Source organism: Sphaeramia orbicularis, chromosome 15 (genome assembly GCF_902148855.1).
Source record: "Sphaeramia orbicularis chromosome 15, fSphaOr1.1, whole genome shotgun sequence".
Lineage (NCBI taxonomy): Eukaryota > Metazoa > Chordata > Actinopteri > Kurtiformes > Apogonidae > Sphaeramia > Sphaeramia orbicularis.
Window position 1 is genome coordinate 37,295,314 of NC_043971.1, and position 18,609 is coordinate 37,313,922.

At 35.6% G+C, this 18,609-nt stretch overlaps 1 protein-coding gene across 1 annotated transcript in view; it reads left to right on the forward strand.

The window, feature by feature from the left end:
* The window catches only part of LOC115434149 (attractin-like protein 1), a 765,420-nt gene that overhangs the window by 138,972 nt on the left and 607,839 nt on the right, over positions 1-18,609 (forward strand). Inside the window, exons 6-8 of the mRNA XM_030155899.1 lie at positions 4,160-4,334; positions 8,913-9,000; positions 15,924-16,170. Coding sequence (XP_030011759.1) covers positions 4,160-4,334; positions 8,913-9,000; positions 15,924-16,170 — 510 coding nt within the window. The remainder of the gene's footprint in view (positions 1-4,159; positions 4,335-8,912; positions 9,001-15,923; positions 16,171-18,609) is intronic.

Sequence of the window (18,609 nt, forward strand, 5' to 3'; positions counted from 1 at the left end):
GTATTGCATGGTCCATTAGACTGGGGGTGATGGGTGTTCACTCAGTTGGGGGGTGGGGTCCATTACCATCTCCTTGGTTTTGGATGTGTTCAGGTCCAGGTTATAGGTCGACTCATTGTTATCCTTAATCAATCCTATGATGGTGGTGTCGTCGGAAAATTTGATGAAAAAAGGTGAACGACACGCACATCCAAAATTAGAGGTGTGCTGGATCCCAAAAACAGTAGAACGTGAGAAAAAATAAAGGAAGGTCCGCACAACCAGTGAGCTCCCAAACCATTTAATCGTGACGTTTCGGGCCAAGGCCCTTCATCAGTCTGGTGAAGGGCCTTGGCCCGAAATGTCACGATTTTCACGTCACCTTCCTTTATTTTTTCTCACGTCGTCGGAAAATTTGACAGTGGTGTTGGTAGTATGGATGAGGGAACAGTCAAAGAGAGTCGTAGAGAGAGAAAAGGAGGGGGCTGAGGACACACCCCTGTGGTGCAGAATGTGGTTATAATGAGCCATGTTCAAGAGCCAGTTGAATGTCAAGGAAAGATTCAGAAGAATGAAGCTCTTTCCGTAGAAGGTACACCACTAACATTCTGTCCACTGACAGCCAAAGTGGTATTCATTTGGATTAGCTCATTCCAGTGGGACCTGTCAGTGAGTGGATGTATTAGGCAGCAAGTGAACATTTAACCCGTGAAGTTGATGTGTTGGAAGCAATGAAATCAGCAAGATGAAGGAGCTGAATGACTTTGACATGGGGGAAACGGTGATGGTCAAATCACTGGGTCAGAAGATCTTCAGTTCTTGTTGTTCAATCCCATTGTTAAGTGTTTAGAACCTTCCAAAAGTATCTAAAGAACAACTGGATCTCAACCAAGTGAGCATCTATAGGAGCAGAACATTATTACATCTGTCTAATATTGTGTAGGTTCCCTTTTTTCCACCTAAACATCTCTGACCCGAGGAGTAGAGGGTATGCACATACGTCACTCCCCCCCCTAGGCCACGCCCCTCTAAGTCAGACTGAGTGGCAAAAACCAAACTGCTCAACATGACGGAGTATAGCAGTAAACACAGCCAGACCGGGAAAAATGTGAAATATGAAATTAAATTAAGGACAACTGGACTGGACATGGATCCGTATGAGCTACCAAAGAACAAGTGGTCCACGAACACTGACATGTGGACAGAAATCGCGTATCCTGACATCCAGAGTGTAGGGGATCATCGCTATTTTTACCTGAAACAAATATACATGGTTTCATCATTACTGACAACCAGGGTCCAAAACCAGGGCCCAGAATCAGCTGATCCAAAGTGCATTTACAGTAGACCGTATACTGACCCCAGTGAATATATGCAGGATCTACTGGTACTGAGGAGATTTACTGAGTCTAGTTCAGATCAAGTACTTTACACAACACAGATACTACTGCTGTGGACCAGCAGGGTACGACTGTATTCTGGTAAATTATGATATTTTTCCCACCTGTTTTTAAATTATGACATTATTCTTATAATATTATGGCTTTATTGTCGGAATATGATGAATTTAATCTCATAAACGAACGACGTTTTTGTTAAATTATGATTATTTTTTTTTAGAACTACGACTTTATTCTCATGACATTGTGATTCATTTTGTATTTGACTTTATTATCATAAAATTACGGGTTTTATATCGATATTTTATGACTTTATACTCATAGTGACAAGTGTTTTTATTTTCTTATGTGACCCTAATACTCAGTTGTAGCTTTATTCTCCAGTTCCCCCGTATTTGAAAAACTGGGTTAGCCTCAGTTTAAGTTAGTTTACTAATCATGTAGGAGCACAAGGTTCAGAATCACAAAATGAAGACAAAAACCATGAAAGATCTGATCATGAAACCAAGAGCTTTACTAAGAAGTAATGTTAACCAAAATAATATGTCATTTAAGGTATGATTTGACCCAAAAGTAGAGCATAAATTAATGTTACCTGACACCAAACAGGATCCACAGATCTAGGTTTAGTTTCCTGGATTTGTGGATCCATCTACTTCTCTTTTCTTCATCTTTCGGTGTCTGTAAAACGATAGCTCTGACTGCTTTTCAAACCTGTTCATACAATCAGTTGCACAACAGCTGTTCCCCATTTTTTTTTACTAAATATTATTTTTAAGTTTAGACGGTATTGAAGCCAACGCTGCCGCTCATCTCCCTCTTTCTGCCACTCAGTGACTTCCGCTAGCGGTAACGTCACGTGCATACATACCCTCTATAGACTCCACCAGACCTCTGAAGGTATACTGTGGTAATTGGACCAAGACGTTAGCAGCAGATCCCTGAAGTCCTGGAAGTAGAGAAGTGGACCTCCATGGATCAGATTTATTTGTCCAACACCTCCCACAGATGATCACTGGTCCTCAGATTGGGATGTCCTTCCTTAGTCCATTTTTGGTCGATACTAACCACTGCAGACCAGGAACACCCAACAAGACCTGCAGTTGTGGAGATGTTCAGACCCAGTCATCACCGTTCCAATATGGACCTGGTCAGAGTCACTCAGGTCCTTATGTTGGTCAGTTTGCAGCTTCAAGGACTAAATTTTCACACACGGCATAATATATCCAACCCAGTGACAGGTACCATTGTAATGAAATAATTACCTCCGCCAAGGAGGTTATGTTTTTGCCAGGGTTTGTTTGTTTGTTTGTTTGTTTGTTTGTTTGTCTGTCCGTTAGTGTGCAACATAACTCAAAAACTTATGGACAGATTTGGATGAAATTTTCAGGGTTTGTTGGAAATGGGATGAGGAAGAAATGATTAAATTTTGGTGGTGATCGGGGGTGGGGGGGCCCACGGGGGGGGGCCACTGATCAGCCTTGGCGGAGGTCTGCGCTCTCCGAGTGCTTCTAGTTTATACTATTACTACCTGTCAGTGGTCAGAATGTCATGTCTGATGGATGTATTTACAGGTAATACTGTAATATTCGTCGATGCTAGTAGAGTGTTAAAGTGGCTTAGTTACTAGTGGAAGTATCTAGCGTCAAACTGCTGCAAATCATCCCAGTAGCAAAGAATCCAATCTTTGCTTGAGAAAACTGCAACATGACCAATTCTGTTTTTATTTTCTAATGTGTTGAATATCTCACCTAATCACACAAATGTCTAGTTTAATGTACATAATACATTTAAATTGGTGAATTATGGGAATTGTTGGAGAAAATGTGGGAACGCCCTTGCAGACCATTTTCGCATTTTCTGGGATTGTTCAAAAATTAGGCCTTACTGGATTAAAATGATGAAAATGATTAACACAATAATGGGGTTTGAGATTAAACATGATTTCTGCACAGTTTATCTTGGAAATCTACCACCCACAGTCAACTCTAGAGATAAATACCTGATTAATATAATGATGGCAGCCAGTAAAAAAGCCATAATAAGAAAATGGCTGAGCGAAGAACCCCCAACAAAGATGGAATGGATCGGAATTATTAAAGAAATATACAATATGGAAAAACTAACTTTCTCATTGAACCATAATTTGGACAAATTTACTAATTATTGGCTTAAATGGACATCTATCCCAGAAGATGTGACGCCCTAATTGGACAACACCTTGTTTTTCTCATGAGAAATACACATATATGTCAACATCTGTGTTTTACTATCAACATGTGTAAATATGCATTCCAGGAAAATGATGGATGTAATTACGTCAGCAGGTTTATGGGACATGATCTGATGCAATATGAGAATATATCTGAATCATCTGACATGGACTGAAACAGGACAATAATCAAACTAACTCATCCCTCTTATTATGATGGGATAAAACTGTGACTCATTGACCAACATATTTATCGTTGTACTTTAATTTTTGATACTGCCCTGTCTGTGCTTGTTGACGTCTCGTTTCGTATGTCTTTACTTTTTTGTTTTACAGTCTGTTTGTCAAAAAATGTAAAATCTGTTAAAAAATAAAGTATAAAAAAAATAAATAGGTGAAATTACTCTATCAGTTGTACCTAAAAATGTTGAAACAAGAAAAGTCAATGATAAGAATGTGTTCAAATGCATAGTATTTTCACTTCTGCTGTGTCCTCTTTACCTGATCTTCTGTGAAATCACCACTAGGGGGCACCATTGTCACACATTTCCCTCTTCTCTCATCGCAGGTCCAGACTGCTCTCTGTCTGTTCCCTCCACCGAGGCCTTCTGGATGCTGCCCAGTATCAAGCCTTCAGCTCAGTCCCTGGGTCGGGCGTCCCATCAGGCCCTGGTGCACTCTGGGCTGATGTGGGTGGTGGGAGGTTACTCCTTTAACTACTCCAACTACCACATGGTCCTCAAGTAAGCAACACACACTCTCAGCAGAAAGTGAGACTCCTGTTAAGGGGAAAGATCTTCGTACTAGAAAACATTTTACACAAGGACAAAAAAATCCTAGACAGATATTAAACTATGGAGACAAAGAAGGAAGTCTTTTCATTTCTACACTTTTACACTGTACATTGTTCTATTCATAGACTTTTATTTGTCAAGGACAGCACATTTTTAATAAGATAAGACATACTTTATTGATCCCCCAAGGAGGAAATGTATAGATGTACAACAAATGTACAAGACAAATAAACATCAAATATAATAGAAAAATAAGATTAAAAAAAATAAAACAAATGTGTTAAAATGACTGAGTGATATACAGGGGTTGGACAAAATAATGGAAACACCTTCACCTGAAGATGATAATGCCCCAATCCGTACAGCTAGAATTGTTAAAGAATGGCATGAGGAACATTCTAATGAAGTTGAGCATCTCGTATGGCCGGCACAGTCCCCAGACCTCAACATTATTGAGCATTTATGGTCAGTTTTAGAGATTCAAGTAAGACGTCGATTTCCACCGCCATCGTCTCTAAAAGAGTTGGAGGGTATTCTAACTGAAGAATGGCTTAAAATTCCTTTGGAAACAATTCACAAGTTGTATGAATCAATACCTCGGAGAATTGAGACTGTAATTGCTGCAAAAGGCGGACCTACACCATATTAAATTATATTTTGTTGATTTTTTAAGGTGTTTCCATTATTTTGTCCAACCCCTGTAAATAGTAACAAGTGGTACCAGGTACAGCAAACCCCGCCCCTCGCTCTTGTTGCACCTTATTTTTGCCTGGATCCAGCTGATGTCATCATGTCAATGCGTGTGCTGATGTCAGCATATCAATTGCATCTATATACAGGGTGGGGAAGCAAAATTTACAATGAACATTTAGTTGTTTTTTCTCAGCAGGCACTACGTCAATTGTTTTGAAACCAAACATATATTGATGTCATAATCATACCTAACACTATTATCCATACCTTTTCAGAAACTTTTGCCCATATTACTCGTATGGGCAAAAGTTTCTGGGGACCACACCAGAAAGGGCGAGTCTTCAGCACTGCTTTGGTTGAAATGTTGACGGTGCTTTAAAATTATGTGCTATATTGATGGAAAAGAGGTATATAAAAATTTCTTTGTTCCGAAGGCAAAGTCACCAGAACTATCTCCACTCTTGGTTTTGGTTCAGTTTCAGTGCTAGAGAAAGTAATGGTTGACCCCATTATTGTTCTCAAATAGGATTAAAAACTCTCCTGCTTGCTTAAAATGCATATTGACTGAACATGATGTCTTCAATATGCCATAACTGTTTAAGTCTTTCACAATCCAAACAAATAAGACTAATTAAACCAGTGGTTTTTGGCTCTTGACCCCATTTTAACATCACAAATTTCTGGCGACCCCGGATATTCTAAACAGAGACTTTTTTTTTTCTTTTTTTTTGCTAAAATTAATCTGTTTTTGATCATGTAATAGTTTGCTATACAGGGTGGGGAAGCAAAATTTACAATGAACATTTAGTTGTTTTTTCTCAGCAGGCACTACGTCAATTGTTTTGAAACCAAACATATATTGATGTCATAATCATACCTAACACTATTATCCATACCTTTTTAGAAACTTTTGCCCATATGAGTAATCAGGAAAGCAAACGTCAAAGAGTGTGTGATTTGCTGAATGCAGTCGTCACACCAAAGGAGATTTCAAAAATAGTTGGAGTGTCCATAAAGACTGTTTATAATGGAAAGAAGAGAATAACTATGAGCAAAACTATTACGAGAATGTCTGGAAGATACTATTAAAGAAGAATGGGAGAAGTTGTCACCCGAATATTTGAGGAACACTTGCACAAGTTTCAGGAAGCGTGTGAAGGCAGTTATTGAGAAAGAAGGAGGACACATAGAATAAAAACATTTTCTATTATGTCAATTTTCTTGTGGCAAATAAATTCTCATGACTTTCAATAAACTAATTGGTCATACACTGTCTTTCAATCCCTGCCTCAAAATATTGTAAATTTTGCTTCCCCACCCTGTATTTGCCAAGTTTAAAGTAAATTAAAACAAAATTGATGTTTTTTATAGACATTAGAGATTTCGCCCATTATAAGTAAATGGGAGAAGAAAAAAGATTTTAAAAATTCATAAGAAATTTGAACCATGACCTGCTTTTCCCCAAATTTAATCACATCTATTCTGGGTCACTGGAAATCTATGGACCCAGTTTGGTATGAATTGAAACAATAAGTTTGCTGGTAGCGTGCTAACAAACAAACAAACAAACCAAACCAAAAACAATACCCCTTGCCTCCTCTTCGTTGGGTGGGGTAATTATAATAATAATGCGACGTTTCAGCAGGATTAAGTCACAGGAGAGGGAGCTTGGATTGCACTTCTCAGACCCCAATACACCACACGACTACAAGAAGGCAGTTTTATTGACTTTCATTAACAACAACAACAACAACACATGTGTAATACAGCACATACTCTATTGCCACAGTCCGGAACTTTCAGTCATGGTGTCAAACTAAAACATTGCCTTCACACATATTTTCAACATGCAACGTAGCACACCATCACATGATACAGAAACACTGCAAACCACATGAGTCACATGACTTACACAAACCAATCAGTGTGGCTCGCTACAATAAGCAATGTAACAAGTGTGCAGTCGGTGATACTGACAGATGCAAAATTCTGTTCAGAGCAGGATGCATTTTAGGCCAAGCTGCTGCTGTACAGTCTGATGGTGTTTGGAATTAAAGGAATGTCTGAAATGTTCAGTCCTTCACCTGGGTGGGATAATCCTCTGGCTGAATGAGCTGCCCATCAGCCACAGCTCATCATGCAGAGGGGGAGAAGGACTGACCAGGATTTTGCAGATTTTGTCCTTCACCCTCCTCTCAGCCACAGTCTCCAGTCCCATCACTAGTTTGTTGAACCTATTGCCCTCACCAGTCGTAACACCACCCCACCAGCACACTACAGCAGAGAATAGTGCACTGGCTACTAGGGGTGTAAGAAAATATCAGTTCTCCAATATATCGCGATATTTCATTTCACGATACTGTATCAATATTAAAAAGTACTGTATCGTGTATCTTGGGCTGCAGAATCCCAGCATCCCCAACGCTCTGTTTGCTGGGGGACTTGACACACATTACAATTCCAACTAAACACAATAACCCATTACTAATTTCTCTGACCATCGCCAAGAAAATCATTTTTCAAAACTGGAAATCAAAACACTCCTGCCATATCACCCACTGGACAAATTTACTCTCAGAACACATATCAATAGAAAAAATAACAGCCTACAAAACAAACAGTATATCAGCCTTTGAGGAAACATGGAACCCCTTCACGAATTATCTAAAGTCCACCCAGAACTCGTACCAAAGCAGTAACCAAAACCACAGCCATGTACAGGACCACATATCAGACCACATCCAACCCATAACAAACATTTTTTAATTGACATCATCCACATTAACTTCATTCTCTCTCTCTACCTCCATATACAGACAAACCAGGATCCCTGTTCCCCTTCATTCCCACCTACTCTTCTTTCTCCCCCTTTCTCTCCCCTCCCCTCTTTCTCTCTTCAACCAAGCCCCACCCCCCCTTGCCTTTTTCCTTTTTTTTGGATTAGAAAGTAATATTTTTATTGTTATCATTATCATCATGTTAACATTATTATTATCATATTGCTATTTACATTTCTGATCTTTTTCATTGTAATATGACGTTGTTTGTCAATACTCTGTCATTGTTGTTGTTTTTTGTTTGTTTATTTGTTTGAGTTTCCTTTTGTTTATGTGTTGTTGTTTTTCTGTCCACATTGTCTTGTTAACTATCACCAATAAAAAAAAAAAATAAAAAAAATTAAAAAAAAAGTACTGTATCGATATTTTTAGGTATTTATTCAAATGCAGATATTGTTTAGGTTCTTTTTTTTTTTTTTTGTTTTGCTTGTATTTTATTTATTATTCTTTAACACTCTTTTATTAAATAATGTTAGTTCCTTTGTTGGGATTGCACAAAAATAATGTTCAGATGTTAGTTCTGAACTAATAGAATATGAACATTTGAACAGGATCTTAAAACATACATGACAACATGTAAAACATAATTTAAGTTTTATCACAGGAACATTTTGTGATATAGCATTAGATCCTGTTCTGATCAAATAAAAATGTGTTTAGTATTTGTGCAGATTTCTGGTGTAATTTAATTCTTCAAGGAAATAATCATAAAAAAAAAAAAAGAGACAAACATAAACAAAAAAATTTGCCTTTTAAACAGTATCATGATATATTGTAATATATCGTATCGTGATCCTAGTATTGTGATTTGTATCGTATCGCCAGATTCTTTCCAATACACAGCCCTACTGGCTCCCCTGGACTGGTAGAAGGTGTGTGGAAGAGTCCACAGCAGACACCAAATGACCTCAGTCTCCTCAGGAAGAACATCCTGCTCTGTCCTTTCCTGTAAAGTGCACGATCCCTTTGTTTTCACGTTTTTGTCTTCTTTGTCTAGCTACAACCTGGAGACCAGTACGTGGGATGTGGTTCCTGTCACCAACGGGCCTCTGTACAGATATGGACACTCACTGGCTCTGCACCAGGTAGTTACACTTTTATATTTGACCCATACGACTAAAAACCAGAAACACAAACGTGACAAGCACGGCACAACAGTTTACTTTTGTACGACTCACGTTAATACATCTGTTATTGAAGGGGGTTGATGCAAGACATAAAAAGTCATTAAGGCAAGAAATGAGTTACAGTAAGAAAAAAAAAAACAAGGAGTAGCTCCACAGCTGTAAGGAAGTTAGCTTTGAATTGTTCCAGAGATGTGATCATAAAAACAAAGTGTGGCTTCTCCATGTTTAGTATGGACTTTCTGAGAGAGTATTTTTGACTTAAAAGATGTTAGGACTGTTCTAATAATGATTCTTATAGTTCAGTTGTTCCCAACCTTTTTTGGCTAACCCATTCTAACATCACAAATTTCTGGCGACCCCAGACATTCAAACCAGAGACAAAATTTTTGCTAAAATGTATTAGTTTTTGCTCATGTCATAATTTGCTATACTATGTTGCAAATAAATGTTAATTTTAGACGACATTTAGTCTATATAATGTATATTATTATGGACGGAGGCAGAAAAGCCAGGTGTAGATTACTGCACAAAGTGAGAATTTTATTTTCCTTGGTCAGGATATGTACAGTCAGTCCAGCTTGGATTTACAAGGTTGACAATTAATACTGAACAAAAAAGAACTCAAACTATGAATTATGAAAGAGCTGCAGCATCTGAAACTGACCACAATGAACATTTGAAAGATAAACAGTACCACAGTGTTTCAGTTTCAGCTACAGTTTGTCATGTCTTTTATGGATTGTCTCTTTCAACTCACCTTATATTTTTTATTAGTAAGTTTTTATAAATTTTTTATCAATTACTAGAAATTTCAAGCGACCCCATTTGAATTCCAGGCGACCCCACATGGGGTCCTGACCCCAAGGTTGAAAAACACTGTCATGGATGGATGGATGGATGGATGGATGGATGGATGGATGGCTAGATAGATAGATAGATAGATAGATAGATCGATAGATCGATAGATAGATAGAAATATGTTTGTATCCTAATGTAAATGATGCATCAGGATAGACTTGAACTCCCTTTTACTAAACATAAAAAAGGATGTTGTTACTAATGTGTAGGGACGAGGAAGATGATGCCATCTTTAAAGTAATGTCAGAGTGTGACTGGACTGAAGATACTAAGAGTTTTGTCTGTAATTTCTGTTTGTGTCCAGGCTTCATTGTTTAGCAGCTGCTTTTTATTATTTCATTTACGTATGCAGAGTCAGAAAAAGCACAACAGAGGTTTTATTGTCTTGAAAAGTGAAGTTTAACTAGTTGGTTAGGTCAACAGAAGTGCAGATGCTTGCATAAGTTCCTAAGTCATTTATTACTGAAAATATCACGAATAAGATGCTGTAAAAGTACATTTGCCTCATTTTAACTCAAATGAATAATTGGATTTGTCTACCTTTATGGTTGTTGGCCAAACAAAAACAAATTGAAGGAAGTCTGGTTGCTTGTGATAGGCCTTGACATTATTTTAGACATTTTAAAGACGGATTCACCAATTAATGTGAAAAATGACTCTTTGAGAAATCAATAGCGACAGTAAATGTTAATGTAAAGCTCTAACATTATCTGGAAACTGCTCCTGCTCTTGGAGGGTGAAAGCAGTGATGTGAGGGTCATTTCACCAGACTGAAAACATTTTCTGCGAGACTTGACCATTATTCATGACACCTCTGTGAAGAAATGAGAACATCAGAATCAGTCGAGTGTCCCGTACAGATCACTCACTTCACAGCCGCGGCATCAAATGATGTGTCACTGTCCAAATACTGGGACACATGCTTATTCTGTGCAGAAGACATCATTTAATAGTGAAGGATGGACGGTTGGATGAAGATAAATGTTTCTGTTCTGCAGTGATAAAGGTTCGATTTGATCCACAGGAGGTCATTGTGTAATTTTAGTTTAACCCATAAAGACCCAAACAACCGCCGTCGACCAAAACCGCCACAAAATAAACATAGCATATGTTTTTGTTAAACAATAAACGGCTTTTGCATTAATCTGAGGCAGATCAGGAACTGTGGGGTCCTCAACAGATGCACTGTCTTCTAGTAATGATATGAAAAAAGGTAGTTTTTCCTCGCCACTGTCACCAGTCACAAGCGTTTGCTCCTGGGGGATTCTGTTGGCTTTCGGTAAATTGCCTTGAGAGTCTGGTTTCAACTGGTTCTATATATAAAGTGTCATAAGATAACTTCTGTTATGGCTTGCCGCTATATGCATACAATTGGATTGACTGATTGATACGAAGAAGGGAATATTCAGTGAAATTTGGCTATCGAAGCAAATGTGTGCCATCAGAGATTGAAAGGTTGTATTTTGCAATAATTTTTTTTGAATGGTTGTATTTCATTCATAATTTGAAATTTTTTGAAGTTGAATTTTTTTTGGGAATGATTGTATTTCATAATTTGAAATTTTTTATAGTTGAATTTTTTTAATGGTTGTATTTCATAATTTGAATTTTTTATAGTTGAATTTTTTTTGAATGGTTGTATTTCATAATTTGAATTTTTTATAGTTGAATTTTTTTTGAATGGTTGTATTTCACAATTTGAATTTTTTATAGTTGAATTTTTTTTGGGAATGATTGTATTTCATAATTTGAATTTTTTATAGTTGATTTTTTTTAATGGTTGTATTTCATAATTTGAATTTTTTATAGTTGAATTTTTTTTAATGGTTGTATTTCATAATTTGAATTTTTTATAGTTGAATTTTTTTTGAATGGTTGTATTTCATAATTTGAATTTTTTATAGTTGAATTTTTTTTGAGTGGTTGTATTTCATAATTTGAATTTTTTATAGTTGAATTTTTTTTTAATGGTTGTATTTCTTAATTTGAATTTTTTTATAGTTGAATTTTTTTTTGAGTGGTTGTATTTCATAATTTGAATTTTTTATAGTTGATTTTTAAATAATGGTTGTATTTCATAATTTGAATTTTTTATAGTTGAATTTTTTTTAATGGTTGTATTTCATAATTTGAATTTTTTATAGTTGAATTTTTTTTGAATGGTTGTATTTCATAATTTGAATTTTTTTATAGTTGAATTTTTTTTTGAATGGTTGTATTTAATAATTCAATTTTTTTTATAGTTGAATTTTTTTTAATGGTTGTATTTCATAACTTGAATTTTTTGTAGTTGATTTTTTTTTTTTTGAATGGTTGATTTTTCATAATTTGAATTTTTTTTATAGTTGATTTTTTTTTTTTTTTTGAATAGTTGTATTTCATAATTTGATTGTTTTTATAGTTGAATTTTTTTTTGAATGGTTATATTTCATAATTTGAATTTTTTTTTTTATAGTTGAATTTTTTTTGAATGGTTGAATTTTTACGCATAGAGTTTCATATTCTGAATTCAATTATTAAAAAAAAAAAGTTTTTTTTATTCAATATTCTCAAATACAATGTGTTTCAAATTCAATCTGAAAAAATTCAACCTAAAAAAAATCGATATAACATTTGTCTACTTATTAAACCATAAAGACCCAAACATCCACCATTGACCTAAATCCATCACTGATCTAAAATGTTTAACACCTGTTGAGCCTCTAGTCCTATCAATACATGTAAATTATTGGTATAAAATGCAATTTGTCATCTTTTCATGGTCATCAGATATGACCTATTTGGACATTCAGAGGCTCCGTAGTTACCGTGGAAACACCGTCATCTTCTACAACATTAATTCACCAGTAAAACCCATGGAGTTTGATAAACAAGAGCAGTTATAGTGACTTGTTTTATGTTCAGTTAATGATATATTTGCTGAAAAGTCACTTTTTAAAAAAAAATAAATGACAGTGGAAGTAGACGCTTGGTTCATGTTAATTAGTTAATAATACACTAGCGTCTTGACCCGTGGAGATCCACAGATTCTAGATGTGGTAGTGTTTATGCTGTTGTGTATTCATGCATGCTGTACCGCATTTGTCCAACAGTCACCGCCAAACCATTCTGGGTATAGCAACATGATTGTAAGGCTATTGTATTCCAAAATTACTAATATTTCCTAAAATATCAGTCCTATCAACTTACCATTTCCACTAGTCTGTTCCTTGACCAAAAATACATAAGTATGCCAAACTGCAGCAGTCAGCTTTTTCTATATTTTGTGTGAATCCTGAGACACACACACATATGCACACACTAGGCCACTTGGCTTTCATAATATGGATTTTGTTAAAAAAGTAACTTTTTCTTCATTTTTCTCTGTTGTGATGTAATAACCTTTGGATTTTCTCTGAGCTTTAATGAACGTCTACATCAGGGATGTCAAACTCATTTTCTTCCGGGGGCCACATTCAGCCCAATTTAGTCTGAAGTGGGCCGGACCAGTCAAATAATAGCATGATAACCAGTAAATAATGACAACTCCTAATTGTTTTAGTGAAAAAAATTACATTAAATTTTGCCAATATTTATGTTTACAAACTATCCAAACAAAAAGGATGTGAGTAACCGGAAAAACATGAAACTTGTAAAGAAATTTAAGTACAGTTTTACCAATATTATGCCTCTACTTATCATTTATACATATGCATCAGATCTACAAATACAAAAAAACATTTAGTAACAGGCAGAATATTGTTAAAATTGCACTTAATTTTCTTTAGACATTTCAGGTTGTTCATATTTGTTCAGGTTATTCACATTTTATTGTTAAAGGATAGTTTGTTAATGTAAACATTTTCATAACTTAATGTTTTTTGCACTAAATCAAAGAGAAAACATTGGTGTTGTCATTATTTATAGGTTGTTATGATATTATTTTTGAGTTTGATGCCCTAACTTACAATTTGCAAATTCATCCCGCGGGCCGGTTTTGGCCCCCGGGCCGCATGTTTGACACCTGTGATCTACATGATCAGCAAAGTAAATATAGGGGAAAATATATGATTTACACTGAAAATGCAGAATACAGAGGATAATATTATAATAAAGGGTGAAAAAAAACACTTAAGAAGGTGAAATATAGAGAAAATTTCATTTGGGAACTGCCACAAAAGTAGCACTGGGTCTTTATGGGTTAATATACACACAACTTTTAACTTCATACGTGCTGAGGACAGATGAAAGGAATAACTGGATTTCGTTGCTGTGCTTTGTCGCCTTCAGGAAGCCTCTTAGAGTGGAACACAAAGCAGATTTGTTTTATTTTTAACGGGGGTAAAAAAGATATCTGACCCAACACACTGACTCTTCACCTCTCACCCTATAAACTTCACACTGGTATTTTAAGAGACTCTTTGTTAACCTGGGAGGTACGGTACTGCAGACATATTCACTCCATGACAAAACTGTGTTTCTGATATCATCATAATAATAATGCTCATATTGTACAACCCCATGTAATTGTTGGAACACTACAGAAAATGCTGATTTAAAAAAACCTCTGACACATGTTTTGTATGGTCAATGTCATGTAGTTTGTATATATACAGGGTTGCCCTCCACCCCCTTAAAGGTCAAGTTACATTGGTATGACTGAATTTGGAGTCCAGTTAGTTTAGCATGGATGCATGACAGTCTGCACAATCACACCTCGACATGATGAGGGGCTCGTCCCCCCCAAACCAATAAACCTGGAGGAAACACTGTTATACATCTGTTTCTCGCATTCAGGCTCCAGCACATTAAAAGAAAAATGTGTAAATTTGTATTTAAAAATTAGTTAAAATGTGATATTTGAAAATGTGATATAATCAGGTGATTTTGAACCAAAAACAAATAGTAGGGTTTTGTGTGTATGCTGCAACAGTAGAAGTATTCTGTGGTTTCTGAAATTATTAATGATCTCTCACACTTTCACTGGTGCATTAAATGGTTTAAGGCAGGGCTGTCAAACTCATTTTGGTTCAGGGGCCATATTTAGCCCAGTTTGATCTCAAGCGGGCCAGACCAGTAAAATAATGACTTAATAACCTTTAAATAATGACAAATCCAATTTTTTCTTTTTGTTTTAGTACAAAAAAACCCCCAAAAAACAATTAAATTATGAAACTATTTACATTTTACAAAAAAGATGTGAATAACCTGGAAAAACAGGAATTTCATTTGAAAAATTAGTGCAATTTTAACAATATATGCCTCGATTTATTATTTATACATGTACATTTACACGCAATGTTACATAAACATTTGGTAACAGGCAGAATATTGTTAAAATTTTAGAGTTTGGAACTAAAATTTGAACAATTTCTACATTATAACGTCTGTTATTATTAACACAACTACAGATTACAGTGGATCCATAAATGCGCAAAACATTTAGTAACAGGCAGAATATTGTTAAAATTGCACATTTCGGGTTGTTCATCTTTGTTTTTATTTATGTATTTATTTGCATTTTATTGTGAAAGAATAGTTTTGTAAATGTTAATATTTTCACAGTGTAATGTTATTTTTTTCACTTAAATTTTTTCTACATAATTTTTCACAAAGAAAATTTCTCGTCATTATTTATGGGTTATTGTGTTGTTATTTCTACTTGAGATCACATTAGTCTGTATGTGGAGCCTGAACCAAAATGATTTGGACAACCTTGACTGTCCAGGTTAATTTTTTCACTTTCATCCCGCGGGCCCAAATGGAACCTTTGGCGGGCCAGATTTGGCCCCCGGGCCGCATGTTTGACACCTGTGGTTTAAGGTGTAGACAGGGTTGTGTCTCGTTTTCACTGTTTCTAAACACTTCTACTTGGATGCTGTGAAAATACAAGAACACTCTCTTCAATTTGAGTACTATTTCACTTTTTCTTGCTTATACGAAAAAAAAAAAAAAAGAAACAACAACTCCAACTATATCATGTCACTGAAAGCATCCGTTAAAAAATGTCCCCCTCGTGTCTGTCTGACTTTTCCATCGTGTAGGAGGAAATCTACATGTTCGGTGGGAAGCTGGAAACTGGATCAGCCAACGTGACAGATGAATTGTGGGTGTTTAACATCCCCAGACGTACCTGGTCATTGCAGAAACCAGCCCCGCCTCCTCCTTACGCCCTGGAGGGACACACTGCCCATGTGGTGGAGCTGGTGGACGGCGAGCCGGTGTTGTTGATCTTCTTCGGCTACTCGCCAATCTACAGCTACATCAACAAAGTTCAGGAGTACAACATCAGTAAGTGCACCTGCTGACTCTGCTGTCATTGATTTTTTCCTTTGGGGATTGTTTAATTGCTTTTTATTGATGGAAAGTCAAACACAGGACTCCTCAAATTGTTGACATTTTCCACAGGGCGTATTCAATCTTCACAGGTCTTTGCATTTTAACCCATAAAGACCCAAAACATCCACTGTCGACCAAAGCCATCTACTGATTTAAAATATTTAATAACTGTTGATCTACAAATTCTATCAATACATGCAAATTATTGGTGTAAAATGCAGTTTGTCATCTTTTCATGGTCATCAGATATGACCCATTTGGACGTTCAGAGGCTCTGTAGTGAACGTGGAAACACCGTCATCCTCTACAACATTGATTCATCAGTAAAACCCATGGAGCTTAAGTTAGAGACATTTGTTTTTATGTTCAATTATTGACATACTTGCTGAAAAAGCCACTTTTTCTTCAGTTTTGTCTGTTTTTGATGTAATAACCCTCAACTTTAATCTGAGCTTTAATAATACAAATAAATAACACAAATAAAAATACAAAATACAGAGGATAATATTAGAGTAAATGGTGAAAAGTTACCACAAGTGTCAAACATGCGGCCCAGGGGCCAAATCAGGCCCGCCAAAGGGTCCAGTTTGGCCCTTGGGATGTATTTGTGAAATGCAAAAATTACACTAACATATTAACAATCCTTTTAGTTCAGGTTCCACATTCAGACCAATTCAATCTCAAGTGGGCAGGATTCAATAAAATACTATCATAATAACATATAAATAATGACAGCCCCAAATTTTTCTCTTTGTAAATGTAAATATTTTCATGTAATTACACTTAAACAAAGCAAGATTTTGCACAAAAAAAAAAAAAAAAAAGTGAATTACCTGAACAAATATGAATAACCTGAAATGTCTTAAGAGAAATAAGTACAATTTTAACAAGATTCTACTTGTAACTAAATGTTTTGTGCATTTGTAGATCCACTGTGAATGATAAACTGAGGCACAATACAGGGTGGGGAAGCAAAATTTACAATGTTTTGAGGCAGGGATTGAAAGACAGTGTATGACCAATTAGTTTATTGAAAGTCATGAGAATTTATTTGCCACAAGAAAACTTACGTAATAGAAAATGTTTTTATTCTATGTGTCCTCCTTCTTTCTCAATAACTGCCTTCACACGCTTCCTGAAACTTGTGCAAGTGTTCCTCAAATATTCAGGTGACAACTTCTCCCATTCTCCTTTAATAGTATCTTCCAGACTTTCTCGTAATAGTTTTGCTCATAGTCATTCTCTTCTTTCCATTATAAACAGTCTTTATGGACACTCCAACTATTTTTGAAATCTCCTTTGGTGTGACGAGTGCATTCAGCAAATCACACACTCTTTGACGTTTGCTTTCCTGATTACTCATATGGGCAAAAGTTTGTGAAAAGGTATGGATAATAGTGTTAGGTATGATTATGACATCAATATATGTTTGGTTTCAAAACAATTGACATAGTGCCTGCTGAGAAAAAACAACTAAATGTTCATTGTAAATTTTGCTTCCCCACCCTGTATTGTTAAAATTACACATATTTTTTTCAGTTTGTTCATGTTATTCTCATCTTTTGAAAGGATAGTTTGTAAATGTAAACCTTTTCATAATGCAAATTTACTTTTTTCGCTCTAAAACATAGAGAAAAACTTGGAGTTGACATTATTTATATATTATTATGTTATTATTTTACTGGTTCGGCCCACTTCAGATCAAATTTAGCTGAGTATGGCCCCTGAACTAAAATGAGTTTGACACCCCTGTCCTAAACCAATGTTTTCAAACCCAAGGAATAAAAAAAACAAAACAAAAAAAAAACAGCGGGAATAATATATGAACAGTTTTTAGTTGATGTGAATGTAAAATAGTTTTTTAGCATTAGCCTACTGCCTTTGTAAAATAATACGTTTTTTATCCGAAACTTTCAAAGCTTCAGGATTATCCAAGTGTAAGTATAAACAACAGCATTAAAACTGCAAACCTGTCATTTGGAACGATTCCTGCAAATTCTCACTCAATCTATTCTACTAATAGTGAGAAAAGGAAGCAGGGCTGATCATCGTTAGCATGTTGAGACGGGGGTTTAGTTAACATGTTATGTTAACTAAACCATCAGATAATCATATTTGCTGAGCCTTTTGGCAACACTTTACTTGAAGGTCTAGTTTATAATGCATTAAGTGCACATTCATAAGACATTATAATGCATTTATAATGCATTATAAAAGTCAATACAACAGTTTATGATCATGTAAAACAACTTATACCAAGGTTAAGAAAGTATTATAAGTGTAGGCATAATGTATTATAAATTCAGCTTTCATAATGTTTTATACATCCATACCAAAGTGACAAGTGTTTGTAGGAAGAATCTCAAGTCCTGGGTTACATAACAAATTATC